This window comes from Chiloscyllium plagiosum, unplaced genomic scaffold (assembly GCF_037043375.1).
Source record: "Chiloscyllium plagiosum isolate Xiang-an unplaced genomic scaffold, Cpla_swu_hap1 HiC_scaffold_3, whole genome shotgun sequence".
Taxonomy (NCBI): Eukaryota; Metazoa; Chordata; class Chondrichthyes; order Orectolobiformes; family Hemiscylliidae; genus Chiloscyllium; species Chiloscyllium plagiosum.
In genome coordinates this window covers 46,169,009-46,191,740 of record NW_028270141.1, presented here as the reverse complement: position 1 = coordinate 46,191,740, position 22,732 = coordinate 46,169,009, and the positions used below count along the sequence as shown (strand labels likewise).

Genomic DNA, 22,732 nt, shown 5'->3' with positions numbered 1-22,732 from the left:
GACTGTCCCTGCTCACAAAGCAGCCTGGCTGCAGCATTGCAATGAAAGGTATTGGTGAAAACCAAAGTGCAGTACTGAAGTGTTGAATTGTATGATATGTAAGTGAAAACTATGCCATGATGATGTGAGGCCTGATGTGTGGTGGAATCCTGACCAAGATGGAGACTCAGACAAGATGCCAAAAAGTTGCAGCTACTAGATACCCACATTGACTTTCATGAGGGAATTGGTGCTATCTAGTTTCTGTCCACTGCCTAGGAATATTAACCTGCATATTACAAATGTGAGATTAGATAGTACTGAAATATAAATGCATGCAATAGGGTCCTTGCCACTAACTAACAAAATTCTTATCTAGCCATTGAAACCTTGTGAACAAAATTAAATGTTTTTTTTTCTCATTTTTCCATTCTCACTGTATTTTCCCAACTGTCTTGCTGTTGTCCACATCATTTAGATTTTATTGTCACGTGTACTTGAGTACAGTGAAAAGTATACAAAATCACCATTCTCCGGCACCATCTTATACAAAAGACAAGATTAAAAACAGGAGTAGTAATAAAAGCAATAACCAAAAGAAAAGGAAATGTCTAGGTCGCTCCCTTATCTCGTCCATGGGTCCTCACTGCCAAAAAAATGAAGCCACAAAGTCTACCCCTCAGTCTGCCCTGATGCCACCACAGTCAGAATGCCAGAGCCTCCACCATCAGGTACCCGGGTCCAGATAGGTCCTCTCAAACGGTGTGGGAGCAAAATACACCCAGTTCCTCAACAGTCTTTCTGGCTGTTCTGGAACTTGTGGCTCTTCCTCTCCATCGTGTGTTGAAGAGACCTCGGAATATAAGGTGCACATGGCAGATGTCACCACCCTGATGCCTTTGCCGCCAGAAGAAGAAAATTAATTTCTTCGAAGACACTCCAGTGAGCTGTGATGCGGAAGAAACTGAGAGTTGGAGGAACTTGACCTAATGCTTAGACACCCCAAGTTTAGCTATAAATAAAACCGTCCTGTGTCCTCAGACTCAGAGGGGGAGGGATGTTGTAATTGTAACAAGGTCAGCCAGGTGGACTTCATAGCATACAGGTTTCCTGACTGGGGCTGTTAATCATGTCCAATCAGGCTGACAATAAGAACAGGAATGTCAGACATCCTGTTCACCTAAGAACTAGTTCTGCGGGAACTGAATCACTGTCAAGGATTCTCCATGTGTAAATAGTGGGTGACTTGGTGAATGGATACTAGGCTCTTTGGAATTATTTTAATTGCTTGTCCAACTTTTCAGTCCTTGACACTTCCAAAACATGCAGGTTCCTACAAGCTAAAGTTAAGTCCAGTCCATCTGAGCTCATAAAAGTCCATGTAGGGAAATCTAAGTTTTCTTATTTTCAGTTCAATCTGTAACTAATGCATCCAAAATTAAATCAACGCCTTTCAATATTTAAAGTGAGAAATGACTCATACAGTTTAAGAGATTATTATTGCAAATGACACGATAGATTTGTTTTGTGCTAACACATCCTAATCTCTATAAATATGTGTTTCAAAATAATGTGCTCTTGCTGCTTCATTGCTGCTTCATAAATTATAATGAATTATTTTTGTTGAATGGAAGTATGTATTTTGAAATTTGAACCAGCTCAGTGATAACAGTGACTAAAACGTCTAAAAGAAAAGTAATACCAACAAGTAGAACTGATGGAATACTTGCAAATGCATAAAATATTGGCACAACTCATTATGGGATATGGAAAATATTAGCATATGTTATCATGGAATATGGAGAATATTAGTGCAAGTTCTTGGCAAAACAGGGATATACATATTTGAAACCATTTACTTTCCTGTCAAGTTTTATAAAAGTAAGAATGGAAGTTTCCAAATGTAATGATGAAGGACAGCAATCCAAAGATTATTTTATATATTTTACCTACTTAGTTACAGTAACACATTGTAATATGGATGTGATGGAGGAGTTGAACCTCATCATTTCTTTCATTATATTATTCAATTCTGCACCTGAAAGCAAGTCCTTGGTGATTATTTGCTGAACCGCAGGAGGTATTGAGATTTTTTTTAAATGAACAGGATATGCCTTGAAATTACCTCAGCTGGAATAGTGATTCAACCCATGTTGTTGCTGTTAACCTGTTCAACCCAGTCACAATCTGGTCAACTGAGTTAGCCAAAGTGGACTAGTACATTCCCCATTATTTAAAAAATCTATTTTTGATGCAACTTAATCCTATTCATCTAGTTAGAGCATGCAGCAGTCATTTATTTAATTGCCTGGTAAAGTCTATGTCCTAAGTATGGTCAATAAGAAATATTAGAATGTTTAATATTGACAGCTCCAATCAAAACACCTACTTATGAAGCGAAAGTGTGAATTGAATCCAACCAGAAATCAGCTAAGTGTATTTTTTGTGAGTTTCATTGAAAGTTTCTCTCCATGAAGCCAAGTGGGATTTTTTTTATATCATCCTAAACTCGCTTCACTAATTAGATACCACACCCCTACTCATGGGATACTGTCCGCATTTGCTCACTTGCTGTAAGTGGAGATACTCACCACTGCTGGGATTTCCTGAGATCCTTGAAACTGGCACTATATTTAAAAGGCTGTTGTGCACCTAGTCAAACGGTGGCAGTCTGGAGTTACGTTGAACAGTTTCACTCATTTTCCCAGACATAGCAGACAACAGGAAACTGGAGCCATGCTTCGCAGAAAGGACATTGAAGTTCCTGATGGACAGGATGGTATAGGCAAGGACTGTCCTCTTCATGCAGCACTGGCAGAGGAGATCATGACACCAGACTCTGACACCTGGTCCAAAGTAACCATTCTGGTCAGTATGGTCTCCGTGGTCCAGAGAAATGCACAACAACGCCACGAGAAATCAATAAGCTTTTCCACTTCATTGGAATAAATGCCATTTTTTTCTTTGTTACCTCACAGTCATTCTAACTCTGTAACTACATCCACCTCCCTCCAAACGTCTTGCTGTACTCCTCTCATTATTGCTTGCAAAATCTTCACTCACTCACTTTCTCCACCCCAATCCTCCAGCCTATTAGCCCTCTGTGCCTACTCACACCCCATTGGGAAACCTCACCTGCACACACACTAATTACACAGCCATCTACGTTCATCTTTCTCCAGGAGAAGATAGAATAAACACCCCCCCGCCCCCAAATCTGGGTATGATGGCAGCCACTTTCATCTCCAACACGCACTTCTTAGTTACAACACGATGGAAAGAATCAACAGTAACTCCTCAATTACTGAGTCTCAGACTCAGCCTCTGACTATCGCTGAACTTCCAAATGTGTGCATTCCGTTTTGATGCTCTCCCTGTCAATCCCATTAGCTTTGAGCTTCCACAAGTCCCTACCCAATCCATTTACTTAATTGTGACAAATGCACAAAATCATTTTATATTTGTTAAAGGATAGAAGTTAATCCAGGTGAACACTGCCAGTGTTAAAGTGTTCAATGTGTTTTGTATTTTGGAACAATCTTTTAGAAATGTTTCTCTTGCTGTCCATTCTTTGATTTAGAATCAACTTTCCTTATTACCCCTGCTTATACTTGGCCTTAGCAGTAAATCCCAAAAAGGTGACTTTACAAAAAAGTGCACTTCCAAGTTAGCCAGCAGCTCTTCACTACTGCTGGCTTTACAGCCATAACCCTCATAGATGGTTGTAAAAATAAATACGTGAACAAGCTAACCTTGCATTTTTATTGTGCTCACAGCTCTTGAGGATGGAATGGGCTGCAGTGTTAATGAGCTAATTGAGAATGAGTGCAGTAAAAACCAAGCTTCGTCCTGTCCATTGTGACATCTAGAGGCATTTTTATTTTTAACAGTGAACAGTGGTTTCTATTTTCAATTTTTTTTATCTCTGGCTAATTTAAATATTCTTAACAATTCTGCTTAACTTGGCATAGGCAGTGGGTAAGACTCTTTATAAATTAATATCACATCAGATATTATGTTTGATTTCAACCTAACAAGCCTGGCAAAAGTGGAAAAAGGTAATAAAACTGACTAGGTGAATCCAAAAGATTATTTATTTAAATCTGCACTTCAGAGTATGTCTCCATCTTGGCATTTGTATGTGGCACACTGCAGGCTCTCCTCCTCTTTATACTGCATTCTCTGAACAAGGGATTCTCTGCTTCCTCCTGGGAGCCAATGAACAATCTTGTAAGGAATTACTTGTCATACTCTCGACATCGCAAGTTCCCCACTCATTGCTGGGTTAATAGCAGTGCCAACAAAATGACGCCCTTAAGTGGGGATTAATTGTAGAATTTCATGTAGATTGCAACATGTGAGCAAAGAATTAGCATCCAATCTTGCATGCATTTGCATTGGTATTTGAGAGTAGGAAAGAGGTAAACTGGAAAGCTGGTGATTGTTTGTTCAACCTTACATCGCTTGCACTGTTACCCAATAAGCTATCTTTTCTGGCTTTAGGCAATGCTCACCTTAGACGTAAAAATTCCAATATGTTTCCATAAAACTTTAAATATTTTATATTTACTAAATATTTATGTTTACTTAAAAATAACAGTGGGCCACGAAGGCTGTTCCCATACTTTCCCAGTGTGGACATAATTAGGATGGAGGCAAGAAGACAACAGGATGCACAAATGCTGCCTTCCCACCTAACTAAATGCCCCTAACACCAAACCTGTTAAGGGGAGAATATTAAATTACGCCAAATGATTTTTTTGACATTGGGAACTGGTTTGTGCTTGATGAGATATATTTTAACTAATTCACAAATAGATAGCTGAAAGACAAGACTTGAAAAGATATCCCTGTGATGTGTCATGACTCACTGGGATAGTCTGCTGGAAATCAAGCTTCTCTATTTCCAAAGTTCATAAGACATAGGAGCAGAAATTAGGCAATTCAGCCCATCAAGTCTGCTCTGCCGTTCAATCATGGCTGATACGTTTCTCAACCCCATTCTCCCACTTTCCCCCCCATAACCTTTGAACCTCTTGACAATCAAGAACCTATCCATCTCTGTTTTAAATGTACTCAATGACCTGGACTTCACAGCCTTCTGTGGCAATGAATTCCATAGATTCACCACTCTCTGACTGAAGAAGTTTCTCCTCTGTTCTAAAGGGTTTTCCCTTTACTCTAAGGCCAAGCCCTCGAGTCCTAGTCTCTCCTACTCATGGAAACATTTTCCAGTCTGTCCAGGCCTTTCAGTATTCTTTAACTTTCAATTAGACTCCCCCTTATCCTTCTAAACACCATTAAGTACAGACCCAAACTTCTCAAGCATTCTTCATATGTTAAGCCTTTCATTCCAGGGAACTTTCTTATAAATCTCCTCTGGACCCATTCAATGGGCCAGTCTATCCTTCCTGAGATATAGGGCCCAAAATTGCTCACAGTATTCTAAATGTGGTCTGACCACAGCTTTATAAAGCCTGTGAAGTACATCCTGCTTTTACATTCTCGTCCTCTCAGAATAAGTGCCAACATTGTATTTGCCTTCCTAACTACCAACTCAACCTCCAAGTTTACCTCAAGAGAATCCTGGATTAGGGCTCCCAAGTCCCTTTGCACTTTAGATTTCTGAATTTTCTCCCCATTTAGAAAATAGTCTATGCTTCTATTCTTCCTCCCCAAGTGTATGACCTCACATTTTCCCACATTGTATTCCATCTACGACTTATTTGTCCACTGTCGTAACCTGTCCAAATCCTTCTGCATCCTCCCCACCTCCTCAATACTACCTGTCCCCCCACCAAACTTTGTATCATCTGCAAACTTAGCCAGAATTTCCGTCTCTCTCTTTAGGGTCTACCCCCACCCATCACCCACTCCCCACCTCCTCCCCTCATCCCACCCTCCACACCAAAAACCAACACCCTAGCCATCAGCAGCCTTAAGAAATGCCAACACTGACCACTCCTCATAGGTGCCGCCAGACCCGCTGAACTCTCCAGCAATGTCTGCCCTTGTTTCTGATTTACAGCATCCGCAATTCTTTTGGTTTTAATTTGATGAGTTCAGTGCATTCCTGAGACCAGGCTTCTGTCTGACGTGGGGCAGGGGAAAGTGCAGCAGAAAGCACCATCAGTCACAAGGTTGGCAGCAACAGAACCAGTCACGCCCATTACCAAGTAGGGAAAGGCTGCTCCTCAGGCCTTCAACCTCTTCCCTCCCCAAACTCAGGGCTTGCTGTCAAAATGGAGGCTGATACTCCACAGTTTCCGAATCCGATCTCAGACCCCGTGATCTGAGCAGTGGCAGCCGGAGGCATCCCAAGGGATAGGAGCAGTTGGATGCCTATATGACGTGACCCCTACCCATACCCCCAAAGCTCCCCTTGGCCCTCTACCTCTGCAATTGCAGCAAATGTGTTATGTAACCTTTGCTGAGGAACTGGTATTGTCCTGACCAACACAAAAGATTTCAAAATCATCAACTCCAGTCTCCCAGCCGTCTTAGATCCCCTAATGTGTCCACTGGTGTAACAGATCCACAGCAGGTGACATATCCCTAGCCCTGCATTCATCCATGGAGCATCTGGACAACAAGGATATCTACGTCAGACTCCAGCTTATTGACTACAGCTCCGCCTTCAACACCATTCTCCCAACCAGACTGATCTCAAAACTTGGTGACCTTGGTCTCAGCTTCACCCTCTGCAACTAGATCCTCAGCTTTCTGACCCACAGACCTCAATCAGTAAAGGTAGGTAACTGAACCTCCTCCACAATAACACTCAACACTGGAGCCCCCCGAGAATGTGTCCTCAGTCCCCTACTGTACTCTCTGTACAGCTACAACTGGGATGCCAAATTCTGAATGAACGCCATCTATAAGTTGCTGATGACGCCACCATAGTAGGATGGATATCTAACAATGACAAGTCAAAATACAGAAGGGAGACAAAGGGTTAGGCGACATGGTGCAATGAGAACAATTTCTCAATGTTGGCAAAACTAAAGAACTGAACATTGATTTTAATAAGAAAGGTGGAGAACACATCAACGGAGCTGAGGTCAAAATAGTGGAGAGTATCAAGTTCCTCGGAGTGTCAGTAACCGACAACCTGTCTTGGTCTTCCCTTCTAGTTGCACAACAACACCTCTTCTTCCTCAGGCGGCTTAGGAAATTTGGCATGCATGTAAGGACCCACATCAACTTTTACAGATGCACTGTTTAAAGCAAACTGTCCAGCTGCATAATGGCCTGGTGTGGCAACTGCTCTGCCCAGGATCATAGGAAACTATAGATGATGGTGTGCAGAGCCCACGCCATCACAGGAGCCAACCTTCCATCCATGGACTATATTTACACAGCTCGCTGCCACAGAAAGGCTGCCAACATCATCAAAGACCCTTCACACCCTGGTAATGATCTCCTACAATCTCTTCTATCAGGCAGAAGTCTGAACACACGCACCAGTAGGTTCAGGAACAGTTTCTTCCTGGCCATTAGTAGACTACTGAATGAACTCCTTAGCCTCAAATAATGCTGATCTTGCTAACGTTGATCTCTTTGGTACGCCCTGTGTAATGTTACCTGTATGCCTCTGTCTACATCTTTTGTTCTGTAAATCCTTGGTTACTATGATCTGCCTGCACTGTTTGTAAACAAAATTTTTCACTTTGATACAAGTTACAATTAATAAATCAGTCAATTAAAAGCAATACACAAAACAATACAAAAATTGCTTGATTTTCAGATCCAGACTGATTGAAAGTATGTGCCAGGTTCTGTTACTTAACAAGAAAGCACTGTTTCTTATAAGTCATTAGGTTCTAGCTACAGGTAGGAGAAAGTGAGGTCTGCAGATGCTGGAGATCAGAGCTGAAAATGTGTTGCTGGAAAAGCGCAGCAGGTCAGGCAGCATCCAGGGAACAGGAGAATCGACGTTTCGGGCATAAGCCCTTCTTCAGGAAGAAGGGCTTATGCCCGAAACGTCGATTCTCCTGTTCCCTGGATGCTGCCTGACCTGCTGCGCTTTTCCAGCAACACATTTTCAGCTCTAGCTACAGGTAAACAATTAAGCTAAATTAAGTAAAGTCTACAAAGTAAAACTCTAAACCCCTTATAAACTCCCCTTCTACAAACACTGACAGACAAAAATAAGCATGATAAGAAGCACATAGGTGGTTGAAAAACTGAGAAAACAGTACCGTCATCTTTGTTCACAAGGTCTGTTGGATTGGTTCTTGCAGATCCAAAGGTTTATCTTCTGAAACAAGGGAGCTAAATTTAAAAGCTCAAAGGCAATGATCAAGGGCAGCGGGCCTATTAGATCATCTCCATCTACAAGCACCCCTTCAAATTGTTCATCATTCTGACTTAGAAATAACTTTTAATAAAACGCATTTCCCAATAGCAATTACAGACTGTTCCTTAAGATTGATAGCAGCTCTACAATCAGTAGTGCAAACTTTTTTTCTGGCAGCCGTTTGTATTGAATGTATCCAGTGTTTTTTGGGGAAGTTTGAGTAAGGACCCCTCTTGTGAAATGCAAAAAATATATATTGCTGCAAAATCTTCATGAGCAGACAACAGGCAAGTCACAGCAGAAGTAATTTAGCAACACTAGTGGAAAAAGACCATGAAATTCTACAATCGAGAGAGAAACATTGCTGGCTGCGGGCACTCAATCACTCAAGCTCATAAAATATGCTGGCGTTGCACCACAAACCTTTTGGCAAGTTAAACAGGAAAATCAAAGGGATGTTATAAGAATATTGCCAAATGCAGAAACAATATTGAAAGCTCTGGGCATACTTGAGCTTGAGAGACTTATATATTGTTCAGGGTAAAATAAGTTTGCCATGCAAGAAAAATACAATAGTACATCTTCAGTACATTTTAGTAAAAAGATGTTGACCTCAGCATCTTGAGGACTCATAAGATCACAAAACCAGGTACAGTAATGCCTGAAAACCAACCAAACAGGAAGATTTTTTAATGTGTTATTTCTAGCAAATTATGAACGCATTTGTAAAGCATGTATTTACCATGGACACACATTGGATTTTTTTTATCTCTAAGATAAGAGATGCCAAAAGCCAGAAAATATAGCTTATTGGTTGAAAGAGCAAAAGATGTAAGGTTAAACAAATCAATCCCCAGCATCCCAGTTTTCCTCTTCCCTACTTTCAAACACCAATGGAAATGCATGCAAGAATGGATGCTAATCCTTTGCTCACACGTTGCAAACTGCATGAAATTCTGTGACTTTCCTGGTGTTTCTTCCTGAAGAGTATGGAGCAATGTAAATGACATGTACATGAGTAATATTTATTCTACAGTTGCCATGTATCTTAAGAAAGATGTTACTAACAACAATCTTTGATTTTGATTTTTTGAATTTGCTTCTGTTCCCATTTCAGAATTCTGTTGCACCTTTACATTTAGCAGGAAGTCATCTTCAGTTATGTGTAGATTCACATTTTGCAATTTGGCCTAATTGGAAGTAGGTGAAGTCAGAAGTCACAAGACACCAGGTTGTAGTCCAACAGATTTAGTTGAAATCACAAACTTACAGAATACTGTTCCTTTGAGCACTTCACCTGATAACTATAACTTGGTGTTGTGTGATTTCTACCTTTGTCCATCCCAGTCCAACAATGGCACCTCCACATCATGAAAATAGATGAGGGCACGTCCACTTAACAGCTGCTCAAGTCATTTACCCAGCAATCTAGTGATTACAAAATACATGTTTCAGTACCATAGTGTAAGACTGAACGGGGTGTAGTCGAGAGTGGGGTTGGCTGGAGGAGGGGGGTGAAGTGGGGGTAGGTGGTGTTGGGGGTTGGGTTGCAGAGAAATGATGGATTTAAAGAGACCTGAAGAGAATGCCTGATGCAGAGGTAGGATGGAAGGAGAATCTGCCTCAGGGCTCTGGCACTGAGTCTAAGGTTTAAAACTGATGATTAGCACATAAAATATTCTTACCCTTCGCCTCTCCTCATCTCCCAACACTCATCCTGTCCTTACTTACCAGCCCATGTCACCTAATGCCCTGCATCCACTCATATGATCCCTATGCATCTCATGTCAACACATTCTCCTGTACTCACCCGATTTGGTTCCTTACACCCTCCATTGCGACTTGTGCCCTGTACCAACTCTCCTTCGCCCCAATGTGCTCCATTCCAACCCCTTCCACTGTGCGCAACCCTTAGGCCTTTATAGTTCCTATAACAACTTTGTATCAACTCCAGCTAACTCACTTTGCACAATCTATCATTTTTTTCCCTTTTCACCAATGATTCGAAATTACTTAGGATGCACCCTGTGCAGCCCTCAAAACCCATGCACAGATAATAAAAAATAAATTTCTGTTAAAAAAATGTAACTATTTTGCAACTTACACTCTATGGAAAAAAGTACTACCATTCATAAAAATGATTAAAATAATTGATCGCTTTAAATAACAAAATCTATTTTTTAATCAAACTGAACATCAGGTGGCAATGCTGTCAAGTTCGGCAAATGTTACTTGATAGTACTGCAATGTTGACAAATCCTTCCATCATTCTGCACATAGAGTCATAGAGATGTACAGCATAGAAACAGACCCTTCGGTCCAACTCATCCATGCCAACCAGATATCCCAACTCTAACCTAGTCCCGTTTGCCAGCACTTGGGCTCATATCCCTCCAAACCCTTCCTATTTATGTACCCATCCAGATGTCTTTTAACTGTTGTAATTGTACCAGCCTCCACCACTTCCTCTGGCAGCTCATTCCATACTCGCACCACCCTCTGCATGAAAAAGTTGCCCCTTAAGTCACTTTTATATCTTTCCCCGCTCACCCTAACTTTATGCCCTCTAGTTCTGGACTCCCACACCCCAGGGAAAAGACTTTGTCTATTTATCCTATCCATGCCTCTCATGATTTTATAAATCTCCATGAGCTCACCTCTTAGTCCAGAGAAAACAGGCTCAGCCTATTCAACCTTTCCCTATAACTCAAACCCTCCAACCCTGGCAACGTCCTTGTAAATCTTTTCTAAACCCTTTTAAATTTCACAATATCCTTCCAATAAGAAGGAGACCAGAATTGCACGCAATATTCTAAAAGTTGCCTAACCAACATCCTGTACAGCCACAACATGACCTCCCAACTCCTATACTCAATGCTCTGACCAATAAAGGAAAGCATACTAAACACCTTCTTCACTATCCTGTTTACCTGCGATTCTACTTTCAAGGAGGTACGAACCTGCACTCCGAAGTCTTTTCGTTCAGCAACATTCCCCAGGACCTTACTATTAAGTGTATAAGCCCTGCTCTGATATGCTTTCCGAAGTGTAGCACCTTACATTTATCTAAATTAAACTCCAACGGCCACTCCTTAGCCCATTGGCTCATCTGATCAAGATCCCATTGTAATCTGAGGTAAGCATCTTCGCTGTCCACTACACTTCCAAAGGGTATGTTGGCTGGCTTGGATTTGGCCTGTTATTGTGAAAAGGACATATTCAACAATTGCAGATATAGGATTATATTTATGTTGCGTCAGCTTGACTAGGAACTAAGCTAATTCTGGCATTCAAGTCTTCAATATTGCTATAATGTTAATAAAGCATGTAGACTTTGCAGGATATAGTGCCTTCAACTGTTTTTCATCCAGTCTCTAGAATGTTCCTCTTGATGGCGTTTATAAATGTGTTGAAACCTGCCTTTAGCATCCATTCGGTGTGAACACAATCCCTCAGCATAATCAGAATCAGCATCCAGGAGAAGGTTGAACTCAGAAGCAGACTGCAGCCTGAGGCTTCCTTTGCATAAAGTACTGCTGGCCAAGCATCCTCTAACCTATGCATTGTAGGTTGAATCCTCACCACAGTTCATCATTGTGTCAGATTAATCTGGTAGATTTGGTGTAATCACCCTCTGTCCTAACAGGGATCTACAGGGACCTGGTGTGGTGCAGTAGACTAACAAGAGGAGGCTCATGCCCTAAACAAGACAAAGTTTATGAATGGTAGCAACAAATTACATCTGTATGATGTAAATTATTGCTGAGGAAATGAGGGAGACCTCAATGTTAGACTTTACTCCTTTGAAATCTACAGCTGTTCTCCTACCTGGGTATATGTGAAATTATCATATTGGATATGTAGCTGAAGAAATAGTGGAGGCTTTAGTAGTGATCTTGCAAGTATCACTGGAGTCAGGGAGGGTCCCGGGGGATTGGAAAATCAGCAATGTAACCCCATGTTTAGAAAGGAGTGAGGCAAAAGATAGGAAATTATAAGCCAATTAGCCTGACCTCAGTCATTGGTAAGATTTTTGGAGCTGAAAATGTGTTGCGGGAAAGGGCAGCAGGTCAGGCAGCATCCAGGGAACAGGAGAATCGACGTTTCGGGCATAAGCCCTTCTTCAGGAATCCTGAAGAAGGGCTTATGCCCGAAACGTCGATTCTCTTGTTCCCTGGATGCTGCCTGACCTGCTGCGCTTTTCCAGCAACACATTTTCAGCTCTGATCTCCAGCATCTGCAGACCTCACTTTCTCCTCTAAGATTTTTGGCGTCCATTGTGTAGGATGAGATTTTTGAATACTTAGAAATGCATAGTAAAATAGATCAAAGTCAGCATGGTTCCATCAAAGGGAGGTCATGCCTGACAGATCTGTTAGAATTCTTTGAGGAGATGATGAACACAGTAGACAAAGGAGAGCCAATGGCTGTTATCTATTTGGACTTCCAGAAGGCCTTTGATAAAGTATCATACAAAAGGCTACTTGAGTAAGGTAAGGGCCCATGGTATTAGTGGCAAGGTACTAGCATGGTGGGAATAAAAGGATCCTTCTCAGGATGGAAACTGATGACTACAGGTGTTTAGGTGTTTCACAAGGGTTAGTGTTGCAACCACAACTTTTCACTTTATACGTTAATGATCTAGATGAAGGAACTGAGGGCATTGTGGCTAAGTTTGCAGATGATACAAAGATAGGAGGATTGGTGTGGACTTGATGGGCCGAATGGCCCACTTCCACACTGTAGGCTTTCTATGATTCACCTAACTGAAAGATAAATACTAAAAGGTGTGAAAAAAGTGATAACAGCCCTAACTTGGACATTGTTCAGTCTTGCTGCATTAAGATGGACTACTTCACTATCTGAGAAGTCATTAATGATCCTGATCATTCTGCAGTCATTGGCGAATATCACTACTTCTTGTCTTATGACAGAGGGAACGTCATTGATAAAGCAGCTGAACTCACTATTTCATACCAATTAGATTACATAAAGGAGAGTTCTCATAGCAGTGCCCAGTGTCAAATTTTTCAGAGTTTTGTGCATCTGCCTAAACTTTTATAGTAATCACATGAGAATTTCAATTATTACAAAAGTTGCATCACTCCTAAATTCAAAATATTTATGTGATATTTATTATTGCTAATCCATTCTTTGGATATTTACTTTTATCTTGGTTTTGTATTCATTTAGATTTATTTATAAATACAACAATTGCAACTTTCACAGAGAATCAACTTCAGTGTGACATGGTGTTTCTGTCTACAATATACTTTATAAAGCTGTTGGATTTCTCTTCCCACCAGATTGAGAATAATCAATAGACAATTTCAAAACTGAAATTTATTCACTTTTCTTAAGCAAAGATATCAAAGGTTCCTGAACCAAGGAGTCAATGTACATATCAGCAATAACCTACATGAACAGCAGAACAGGCTTAGATGGCTGGATAGCTGATTTCTATTCCTTTGTTCTTCCCCGGGTCACCATCTGTATTCCCATTCCCCATATGCTAATGTTCATCTGTAGGTATTTTTCAGGAATTATGAAAGTAATTAAAACATTTTTGTAATAAAAAGGTCATGAACATAGGAAAATGGATACTATTAAATAAAATAATCTAATCTGAATTAATATTTAAATGTGGGCTTCATTAGTACTGTCTGGCAGTAGCAGAACTTACTTTAAAACAAACTTGTTAAAGGAATATTTAGAACTATTTTCAAAAATTTCAGATCAAAAATATTGAAGGTTCAACAATGGTTGGCAGAGATGTTTTCCCAAGATATTCTTTCAATCAATACTTCTTTTTGATTCTGATAAACTGTCATTAAATTCTATATGAAATAGTTGAAAGTGAATGCTGAAATGGTTCAAAAGCTTCGGTTGATGTATATCTCTTGAAAAGTATTAAGTTTTCACAAAAGTTCAAATTATTTTCTTTCAGGGTGACAAAGGAAATGCAGGTGTCAAGGGAAACCAGGTAAATCACACTATTCTTATAATTACACATCAATTAATTGTTACTATATTACAATTAATAAATAAAAGTAAAATTATAGAACACATTCTGTCACTCCAGTGAATAAAAGAATCAAGGTACAAAGTAAACTCAGAATTTCATTTGAGTTTTATTGTAATGCAATTATTATCATTGTCACAACTTTAATCGTATATATTTTAAAAACAGGTAAAATGTTAAATTGCTAATAATAGTCAAGGATGCTGCCAATTGCTCTATGTCTCTGAATAAAGTATTAGTTTAAAATTAAAAGTGCCACACATGTACAGTATTTGCAGAACGGTGAGACAATAAGTACAAGTTAAATTGAAATCTCAATTTAAAAATAACATATTGCACATATATACTTTATCCTTAAATCCATTTAAATGGAAAGCATTAAACTAGACACTTATCACGGCGACAAAAAGCCAAGGGGGTGAGTGGGAGCTTGGGGTGGGAAGAGGGATATAGTTGGCATGAAGGATATAAGTCGCCATGGAGTGGATAAGAGAGAATAGGTTAATGTGTAGAGTGTGAGGGCCCATATGTAGCAAACATTCAGTGGCTCCTGAGCTAGGAGCCAGGAAAAGTCACTGGTTCAAGAGCCACTCCACAGAACTGAGCACATAATCTATGTTAAATAGCCACACAATATGTGGTTGATCTTTTGAATAACAACACTTAAAAGTCAAGAACACATTTGACATGATATTGGAATTCCAGTGCAGATCAGGTTAATGTGTCTGGAGTAAGCTGTATGCAGAAAGGCATAGTGAGCCAGCACTGAATAATGGGTCTTGGACATGTTCAGCTACAAGAAGCAAGTAGCTGGGCAAAAGGCTAGTTGTGGATATGAAGTAGCATGGATGGAGCCTGAGTAGTGTGTGAGGAGTGAGGCTGTTTTTGTTTTTTTATATTGCTGCAACAAAGTGCTTGGGCACTAAGGCCAGCTTGAACAGGAACTAAGGAAAAGTGAGTATTTGAAATAGATGAGGGGTATGTTTAGAAGTGGGTAGATAAGATGGTTCTGTGCAAGGGAGTAGTGTGCTAGATGAACCAGAGGAGTCCAAGTACCCATTTGTTAGGGTGCAAGGTGTGTAGATGAGTGCTTTGGATAAATCAGGTCAAGCTAGGACAGTGGGTTTCAGCAGGTTCAAGTTGAGTTGGGCCTAGCCAGAGAAGGGGGGTGTGTCAGCTCCAGCCGGTTTGGATTAGGCCAGGCCAAGTCAACAGTTGGTGGTGTAAATTCCAACAGGATCAGCTCATGGGTGATGTTGGCTCTAACAGGGATGGTGCCAGCTCCAGTATCAGGTTGGCTAGGCAGAGGGTTTCAGGTCCGGCAGGAGTTGAGGTGTGTCAAACGTCAGAAGAAGGTGAAGTGAATCATTTTAAAGTCAGGGGATCCGTTTCATAGTTGCTCAGCAGTTAGAATAGGTTTTTAATCCTCTAGCTCTGCTTAAATAAGCCAGAATCTTCCAAATGCTTCAAATGTAATGGACTTCTTTCAAAGAGTTCCGGATAGAGGGTAAGTGACCTGGACTCAATCTCTTTTCATGCGGGGAGTTCCACACAAGCCTAAGGCACAACCTCAATCTGTGTAGCTGCAATAACTTTCTGGGCACCGCAATATCTTGGTCATTGCAATTTTACCACATGAAGTTTGAAAAATTGGTGTGGCAATGAGTATAGGCTTAATAATGTAACTACCCAAATTAAACTTCAGGTTACATTTGGTTGGACAAGTTTGATTTCAGTCAGAAGTTTCATGTGCTGCAGCTATAACAGATCTGGGATATTGTAGCTCCCATGCTGAATTATTATCTCACTGATGGGTTTTCAATACACTTGTCCAGCCTGATTAGAAATCCATCCACTTCCAGGTAAGTGCTACACATTACTTATTCCTCTCACTAGAATCCCACAGAAACAGTCTTTCATGCTCCTCATTCCCCAACAATCCAGAGCAATAAACAACCCTCTCCCCGATATCACCATTCAGCACATAGGCACATTCTATCTCTTCCCATTCTCATTAAAAACATACACAGCTACCCAAGATTAATTTACTTCCTGTTTCCTAAACTCTCCTTTGTCATTTCAACATTGTTTTGCACATTGTAATTCAAACATTTGAAGAACACATATATAATCATTGCATAATTATGCATAATCATTAACTAATTTGGGCTTGTTATTTCCAGAAAATGGAGCTAATTAACTGTTCTGGTGAAGGAAAAAACAGCAAATCCTTAATTTACCTGAATCTGACATTTGAAATCATTTTTCAAGAACTTCCAGTTTGAGAATCAGAGTTAACATAATTAATCACAGCAGTACATTCTCAAAATACCATGGTATTGTAGGAATAGATATTTTAAGATTTTATTTCCAGACAGAACACACTGTTGATGCTTGGAGGGGATCCAGATACAGCTTGTAATTGCAGCTGTCTAAACTCAGACTATGTTAGAATCACATTTGAAAGTAAGTATTCAAAGGGACATATAAATGACCAGATTCATCCTTCGGTGTTGGAACAGAACTAATATGTTTCAGACTAAATAATAAGTGGACCTGTATTTTCTGTTTCTCCTGTGGACTGATTTCACTTTTGTAGCATTCCCATTTTTAGTAAGGTTGTAACTTGCTTTCCATGACAGCTTTACTTAGTAAACCTTTAGCTTTCCAAAGAAAGCATAGCAATTACTATCATACATAGTATTACACTCTTGACCTAAATAATGCTGTAAATTTTTATTTCTATTAGAAATTTTGAACTTATTTTACAGTGTAAAAAGATTAAATAGCCAAAAGATCATAAAGGCCCATATCTTAAAAAGATCTTAGTGACGTGATCCATGGCAAGATTTTAGTAGAATTGGACAAGGTTCCCCATGGGAGATTGGTTAACACGGTTAGATCTCATGGAATACAGGGAGAACTAGCCATTTGAATACAGAAATGGCTCAAAGGTAGAAGACAGAAGATGGTGATGGAGGGTTGTTTTCAGACTGGAGGCCTGTGACCAGTGGAGTGCCACAAGGATTGGTGCTGGGTCCGCTACTTTTCGTCATTTATATAAATGATTTGGATGTGAGCATAGGAGGTAAGTTAGTAAGTTTGCAGATGACACCAAAATTGGAGGTGTAGTGGATGGTGAAGAAGGTTACCTCAGAGAACAACAGGATCTTGATCAGATGAACCAATGGGCTGAGGAGTGGCAGATGGAATTTAATTTGATAAATGTGAGATGCTGCATTTTGGAAAGGCAAATCAGAGCAGGACCAATATACTTAATGGTAAGGTCCTAGGGAGTATTGTGATCAAAGAGACCTTGGAGTGCAAGTTCATAGCTCCTTGAAAGTAGAGTTGCAGGTAGACAGTGAAGAAGGTGGTTGGTATGTTTTCCTTTATTGGTTAGAGCACTGAGTGTAGGAGTTGGGAGGTCATGTTGCAGCTGTACAGGACATTGATTAGACCACTTTTGTAATATTGCATGTAATTCTTGTGAAACTTGAAAGGGTTTAGAAAAGATTTTCAAGGATGTTACCAGATTTGAACAATAAGGAGAGGCTGAATAGACTGGAGCTGTTTTCCCTGGAGCATCAGAGGCTGAGGGATGACCTTATGGAGGTTTATAAAATCATGAGGGGCATGGATAGGGTAAATAGACAAGGTCTTTTCTCTGGGGTGGGGGAGTTCAGAACTAGAGGGCATAGGTTTAAGGTGAGAGGGGAAAGATATAAAAGAGACCTAAGGGGCAACTTCTTCACACAGAGGGTGGTGCATGTATGGAATGAGCTGCCAGAGGAAGTGGTGGAGGCTAGTACAATTGCAGAATTTAAAAGGGATCTGGATGGGTATATGAATAGGAAGTATTTAGAGGGATATAAGCCAAGTGCTGGCAAATGGGACTAGATTAGGTTAAGATATCTGGTCAGTATGGACAAATTGGACTGGAGGTGTGTTTCTGTGCTGTATATCTCTATGATTCTATAACCAGTTCAGTGAGGTCTATCTTGATGCCAGGGCATCTTGCACCATCTTTTTTGCTTTTGCCAAGCAACATGACATGTTTCCCACTACACAGTGGTAAGTTGGCAATTAAGGTGTATTTTTGCTTCTTAAACACTTTATTAATGGCTCAACACACCTCATTAATATTTAGTTTTCTATATTACAAAATGTGCTGAACAAGCATGATGTTGAGAAGTTTCAAAATGAAAATCGGAGCTAGTGCCTGGCAACATCAGCTCACCACTGGCTGTGAAAAGCCCTCATGTTGCCTAGGACCAACTAGTATCTCGGGACATGATCTAAGGGCACGGTTCACATATATTCTTCATTCCTGGGCATCCTAAATTTGCTAAACTCTCACCACCACTATGGGTTCTCCAGTCCACTTGCAGACCACGTAGGAAGTGCAGACTTGCATTGCAGGCTATCTTAGCAACTAGCCTTGAAAGGCTGATGCAAGCACACTTTGTCTGAACAGGCAAGCATGAAGATCACCAACTGAACCAGCTTGTACTTCAGGATTGCTCTCTTAGCAATCACTCACTAAATGCCTACCTACATGCTCAAAGTGTCCATGCTTTGTTGTGCCAATCAACAAAGTCACACAATCAGGTAGCTTGCCTTGCTGGCCAACAGTCCTCAGTCAATGGGAAGTACATCTTGCTATATTGCACCATGCTACTTAAATCTCACACCTGTATCATATGTGCCAGCAGCTTATCCAGGAGACATATTGTATGTGCATTTGCAGCCATGTCTCAAATATTAGATAGTCCTCAATGAATTCCATGGAAGCACATGTCAGTCAGATTTTCCCAGTACAGTAAGTCAAGGGCAACCTCACATAACTTTCCAAGAGATTAACCGTGGACAGGCTCCTGATTGGGCTGTTCTTGTTCAGGGAGTCTGTGCCTCTGCAGTCTAGGAGGTGGGTCACAGTTAGTCTTGTAATTCTACAACAGCCGCTCCAGAATGGGAGAGAGGGGAGTGTTATTGGGTAAGATTTGCATGGTCACCAGAGATGGACAGTCAGGGCTCTGGGCACTTCTTATCCATGGCTATCCAGTCAGATTACTCAAGGGAGTGGAACATGGTCAGGTCTGTTTACAGAAGCAAAGGGGATGAAAGGGTGCACAATGGGTTGGAGGGTTGAGGTGATTCTCTTCATGGGAGAAACTCTTGCCAAACTATTCTTGGGATAGGGGCCTGCAGATTGGGACAAAGGTATGATGACAGTTGTGAAGAGAGTCAACAGTACATGCAAGGGAGGTGTATAGTAACATATGGATGGGAAGAGGATCATGCTGGAATAGGGTTGGTCCATGGAAGACCCTGACTTCAAGGGAAGAGCACTGTATGACTATACCTAGCATAGTCACCCTGTATGGCAAGGGCTGGGGAGAAAGGTGAGCGGATGAAGTTTTATGAAGGTGGGTTGAGTGGGAACCTGAGGAGGCACAAAACTAATAAAGCTCATGGAATGGGTACCAGGAAGGGTATCCAACATGCAAAGGCAGAGGCTCCCCTTTAACCTCAGCCTGTAGCCCCTAATCCTGAATAATAGTTTGCCAAATGTTTCTCCCATGACAGAGGACATCTGACCATGGCCCACTCCCTTGAGCAATCTGACTTGACAGCCCTAAATAAATTCCTGTAAGATTCCCACGGGAGTAGGACACTCCAGTCAGAGCTCGTCCACTCTGCCTGTTCTCTTTTTCTTCTCTTCTTCTCCCACTTTCCCCACTTCTCTCCCTTCTCTCAGCCTAAGACACCTGGCCTGTGTCTCTAACTCCCGAACACCAAGGCGGGGTCAGTAGCCCGAAGCGAGATGCCAGTGGCCCGGTGCGAAGTGGGGCAGTGGCCTAGTGGAGAGCAGGACAGCAGCCAGCAGTCAGACCAAGTGTAGGTCCCATGCACTGGTCTGCTGTGGAGAGCCCTTGGAGAGAGACTGTGATGTTTGTCCTTTTAACTTTGCTTCCTCTTTTTCTGAATTATGGTTATACTGTGTGTAGCTGTAATGTAACTTTTCTTCATTTCTCTATTCTGTAACTAAGGATTGTACCTCGATACTCCGACGCTATGTGTTGGTGATAATGTTACACTCTACCTAATCTGTAACTGAAGAAGCTGTACCTAGGTGCCTTTGAACCTAAGATGTCGCTGTAAGTGGCAACTTATAAATTTATCCCTGTAATTATTTGAATACATGTGACAATAAAGCTAATTCAATTCAATTCAACAAACAACTGGCTAAAAGATGGTCACAGTCACCTTCTTTTGAGCTGGAAATTGAAAGAAGCACAATGGGAAAGAAAATGATTGAGACCACACTTGGAATGAGCAGGGTAAGTGACTGTGTAACAGGGGATGCAAGTCCCCTTGTTTCATCCATTAAAAGGAAACAATGTTACTCGCAGACCCATGCACTGCACATGATCTGAAGGTATCTAAACCCTGACCATTTTAATGCTTTGGCTTCCTGTTTTCTGTGCATTTCCCCACTGCAGACATGGCTGCTCAACTCATTCACACATTTTAGAAACAGAAGCTAGGGAGGTTATAGGTCAACGGGCCATAGTATCAGCAATGGTGTTCATCAGAGTCAAGAGTGTAGTGCTGGAAAAGCACAACAGGTCAGGCATCCGAGGAGCGGGAACATCGCGTTTCAGGCAAAAACCCTTCATCAGGAATGAGGTCAGGAGCCTCGGAGATGGAGAGATAAATGGGAGGGGGTGGGGCTGGGATGATGGTAGCTGAGAGTGTATTAATTGGATGGAGGTGGGAGTAAAGGTGATAGGTCGGAAGGGAGGGTGGAGCGGACAGGTGGGAAGGAAAATGGATAGATGGGACAGGTTATGAGGACGGTGCTGAGCTGGAAGGTTGGAACTGGGGTAAGGTGGGGGAGGGGAAATGAGGAAACTGGTGAAATCTACATTGATGACATGGCTTTAGAGGGTCCCAAGAGGTGTTCTTCCTCCAGGTGTCGGGTGGTGAGGGAGTGGCTATGGAGGAGGCCCAGGACCTACATGTCCTCGGCAGAGTGCAAGGGGGAGTTGAAATGTTCAGCCACGGGGTGTTGAGATTGGTTGATTGGTTGATGCGTGTGTCCCAAAAATGCACGCTGAAACACTCTACGAGTAGGCGTCCTGTCTCCCCAGTGTAGAGGAGACCGCTTTAGGAGCAACAGATACAGTAAATGACATGTGTGGAAGTGCAGGTGAAACTTTGATGGATATGGAAGGCTCCTTTGGGGCCTTGGACTGAGGTGAAGGGAGGGGAGGGTGGGTTGTTGGGGGGGCATGGACCTGATGAGGTAGTCGTGGAAGAAACAGTCCTTACGGAAAGCGGATAGGGGTGGAGAGGTAAATATATCTTTGGCGGTGGAGTTCGTTTGTAGTTGACAGAAATGGCAGAGGATGATGCGATGTATACAGAGGTTAGTGGGGTGCGGGGGGGGGTTCTGTCCTTGTTGCAGTTGGAGGGGTGGGGTTTGACGGTGGAGGTGCAGGACGTGGATGAGATGCATTGGAGGGCATCATCAACCACATTGTCCTCTTTAAAGAAGGAGGCCATCTGGTGAGTTCTGTGGTGGAACTGCTCCTCCTGGGAGTAGATGCGGCAGAGGCGGAGGAATTGGGAATAAGGGATAGCATTTTTGCAGGAGGCAGGGTGGGAGGAGGTGTAATCTAGGTAGTTGTGTGAGTCAGTGGGTTTGTAGAAAATGTCAGTGTTGAGTCGGTCACCGTTGATGGAGATAGAGAGGTCAAGGAAGGGGAGAGAGGTGTCAGAGCTGATCCAGGTGAATTTAAGGTCGGGGTGGAATGTGTTAGTGAAGTTGATGAACTGTTAAACCTCCTCGTGGGAGCACAAGGTGGCGCCAATGTAGCGGAGGAAAAGGTGGGGAATGGTGCCGGTGTAACTGCAGAAGATAGATTGTTCCACATAGCTGACAATGAGACAGGCATAGCTAGGGCCCATGCAGGTGCCCATGGCTACCCCTTTCATCTGGAGGAAGTGGAAGGATTTGAAGGAGACATTGTTGAGGGTGAGGACCAGTTCAGTCAAACGAATAAGAGTGTCAATGGAAGGGTACTGGTGGGGACGTTGGGAGAGGAAGAAAGCGAGGGCAGATGGAGGTGTATAGGGACTGGATGTCCATGGTGAAGATGAGGCATTGGGGGCCTGGGAAACGAAAGTCTTGGAAGAGGTGGAGGGAGTGGGTGGTGTCCTGAACATATGTGGGGAGTTCCTGGACCGGAGGGATAGGACAGTATCAAGGTATGTGGAGTTATGCACAGCCCTCCACTCCCTTTGCTCCAACCCCAACCTCACCAACAAACCAGCGGACAAGGGGTGGGGGGGTGGTCAGGAGCAGGCTGAGATGATAGGTCGACTGGGGTAGTCAGGCTTGTGGATCTTGGGTAGGAGGTAAA

General features: G+C 41.9%; 1 protein-coding gene across 1 annotated transcript in view; it reads left to right on the top strand.

Annotated features, from left to right (window-relative positions):
• Nucleotides 1–22,732, top strand: part of col21a1 (collagen, type XXI, alpha 1) — a 474,425-nt gene that overhangs the window by 369,154 nt on the left and 82,539 nt on the right. Inside the window, exon 22 of the mRNA XM_087979161.1 lies at nucleotides 14,226–14,261. Within this exon, the coding sequence (XP_087835287.1) occupies nucleotides 14,226–14,261 (36 nt within the window). The remainder of the gene's footprint in view (nucleotides 1–14,225; nucleotides 14,262–22,732) is intronic.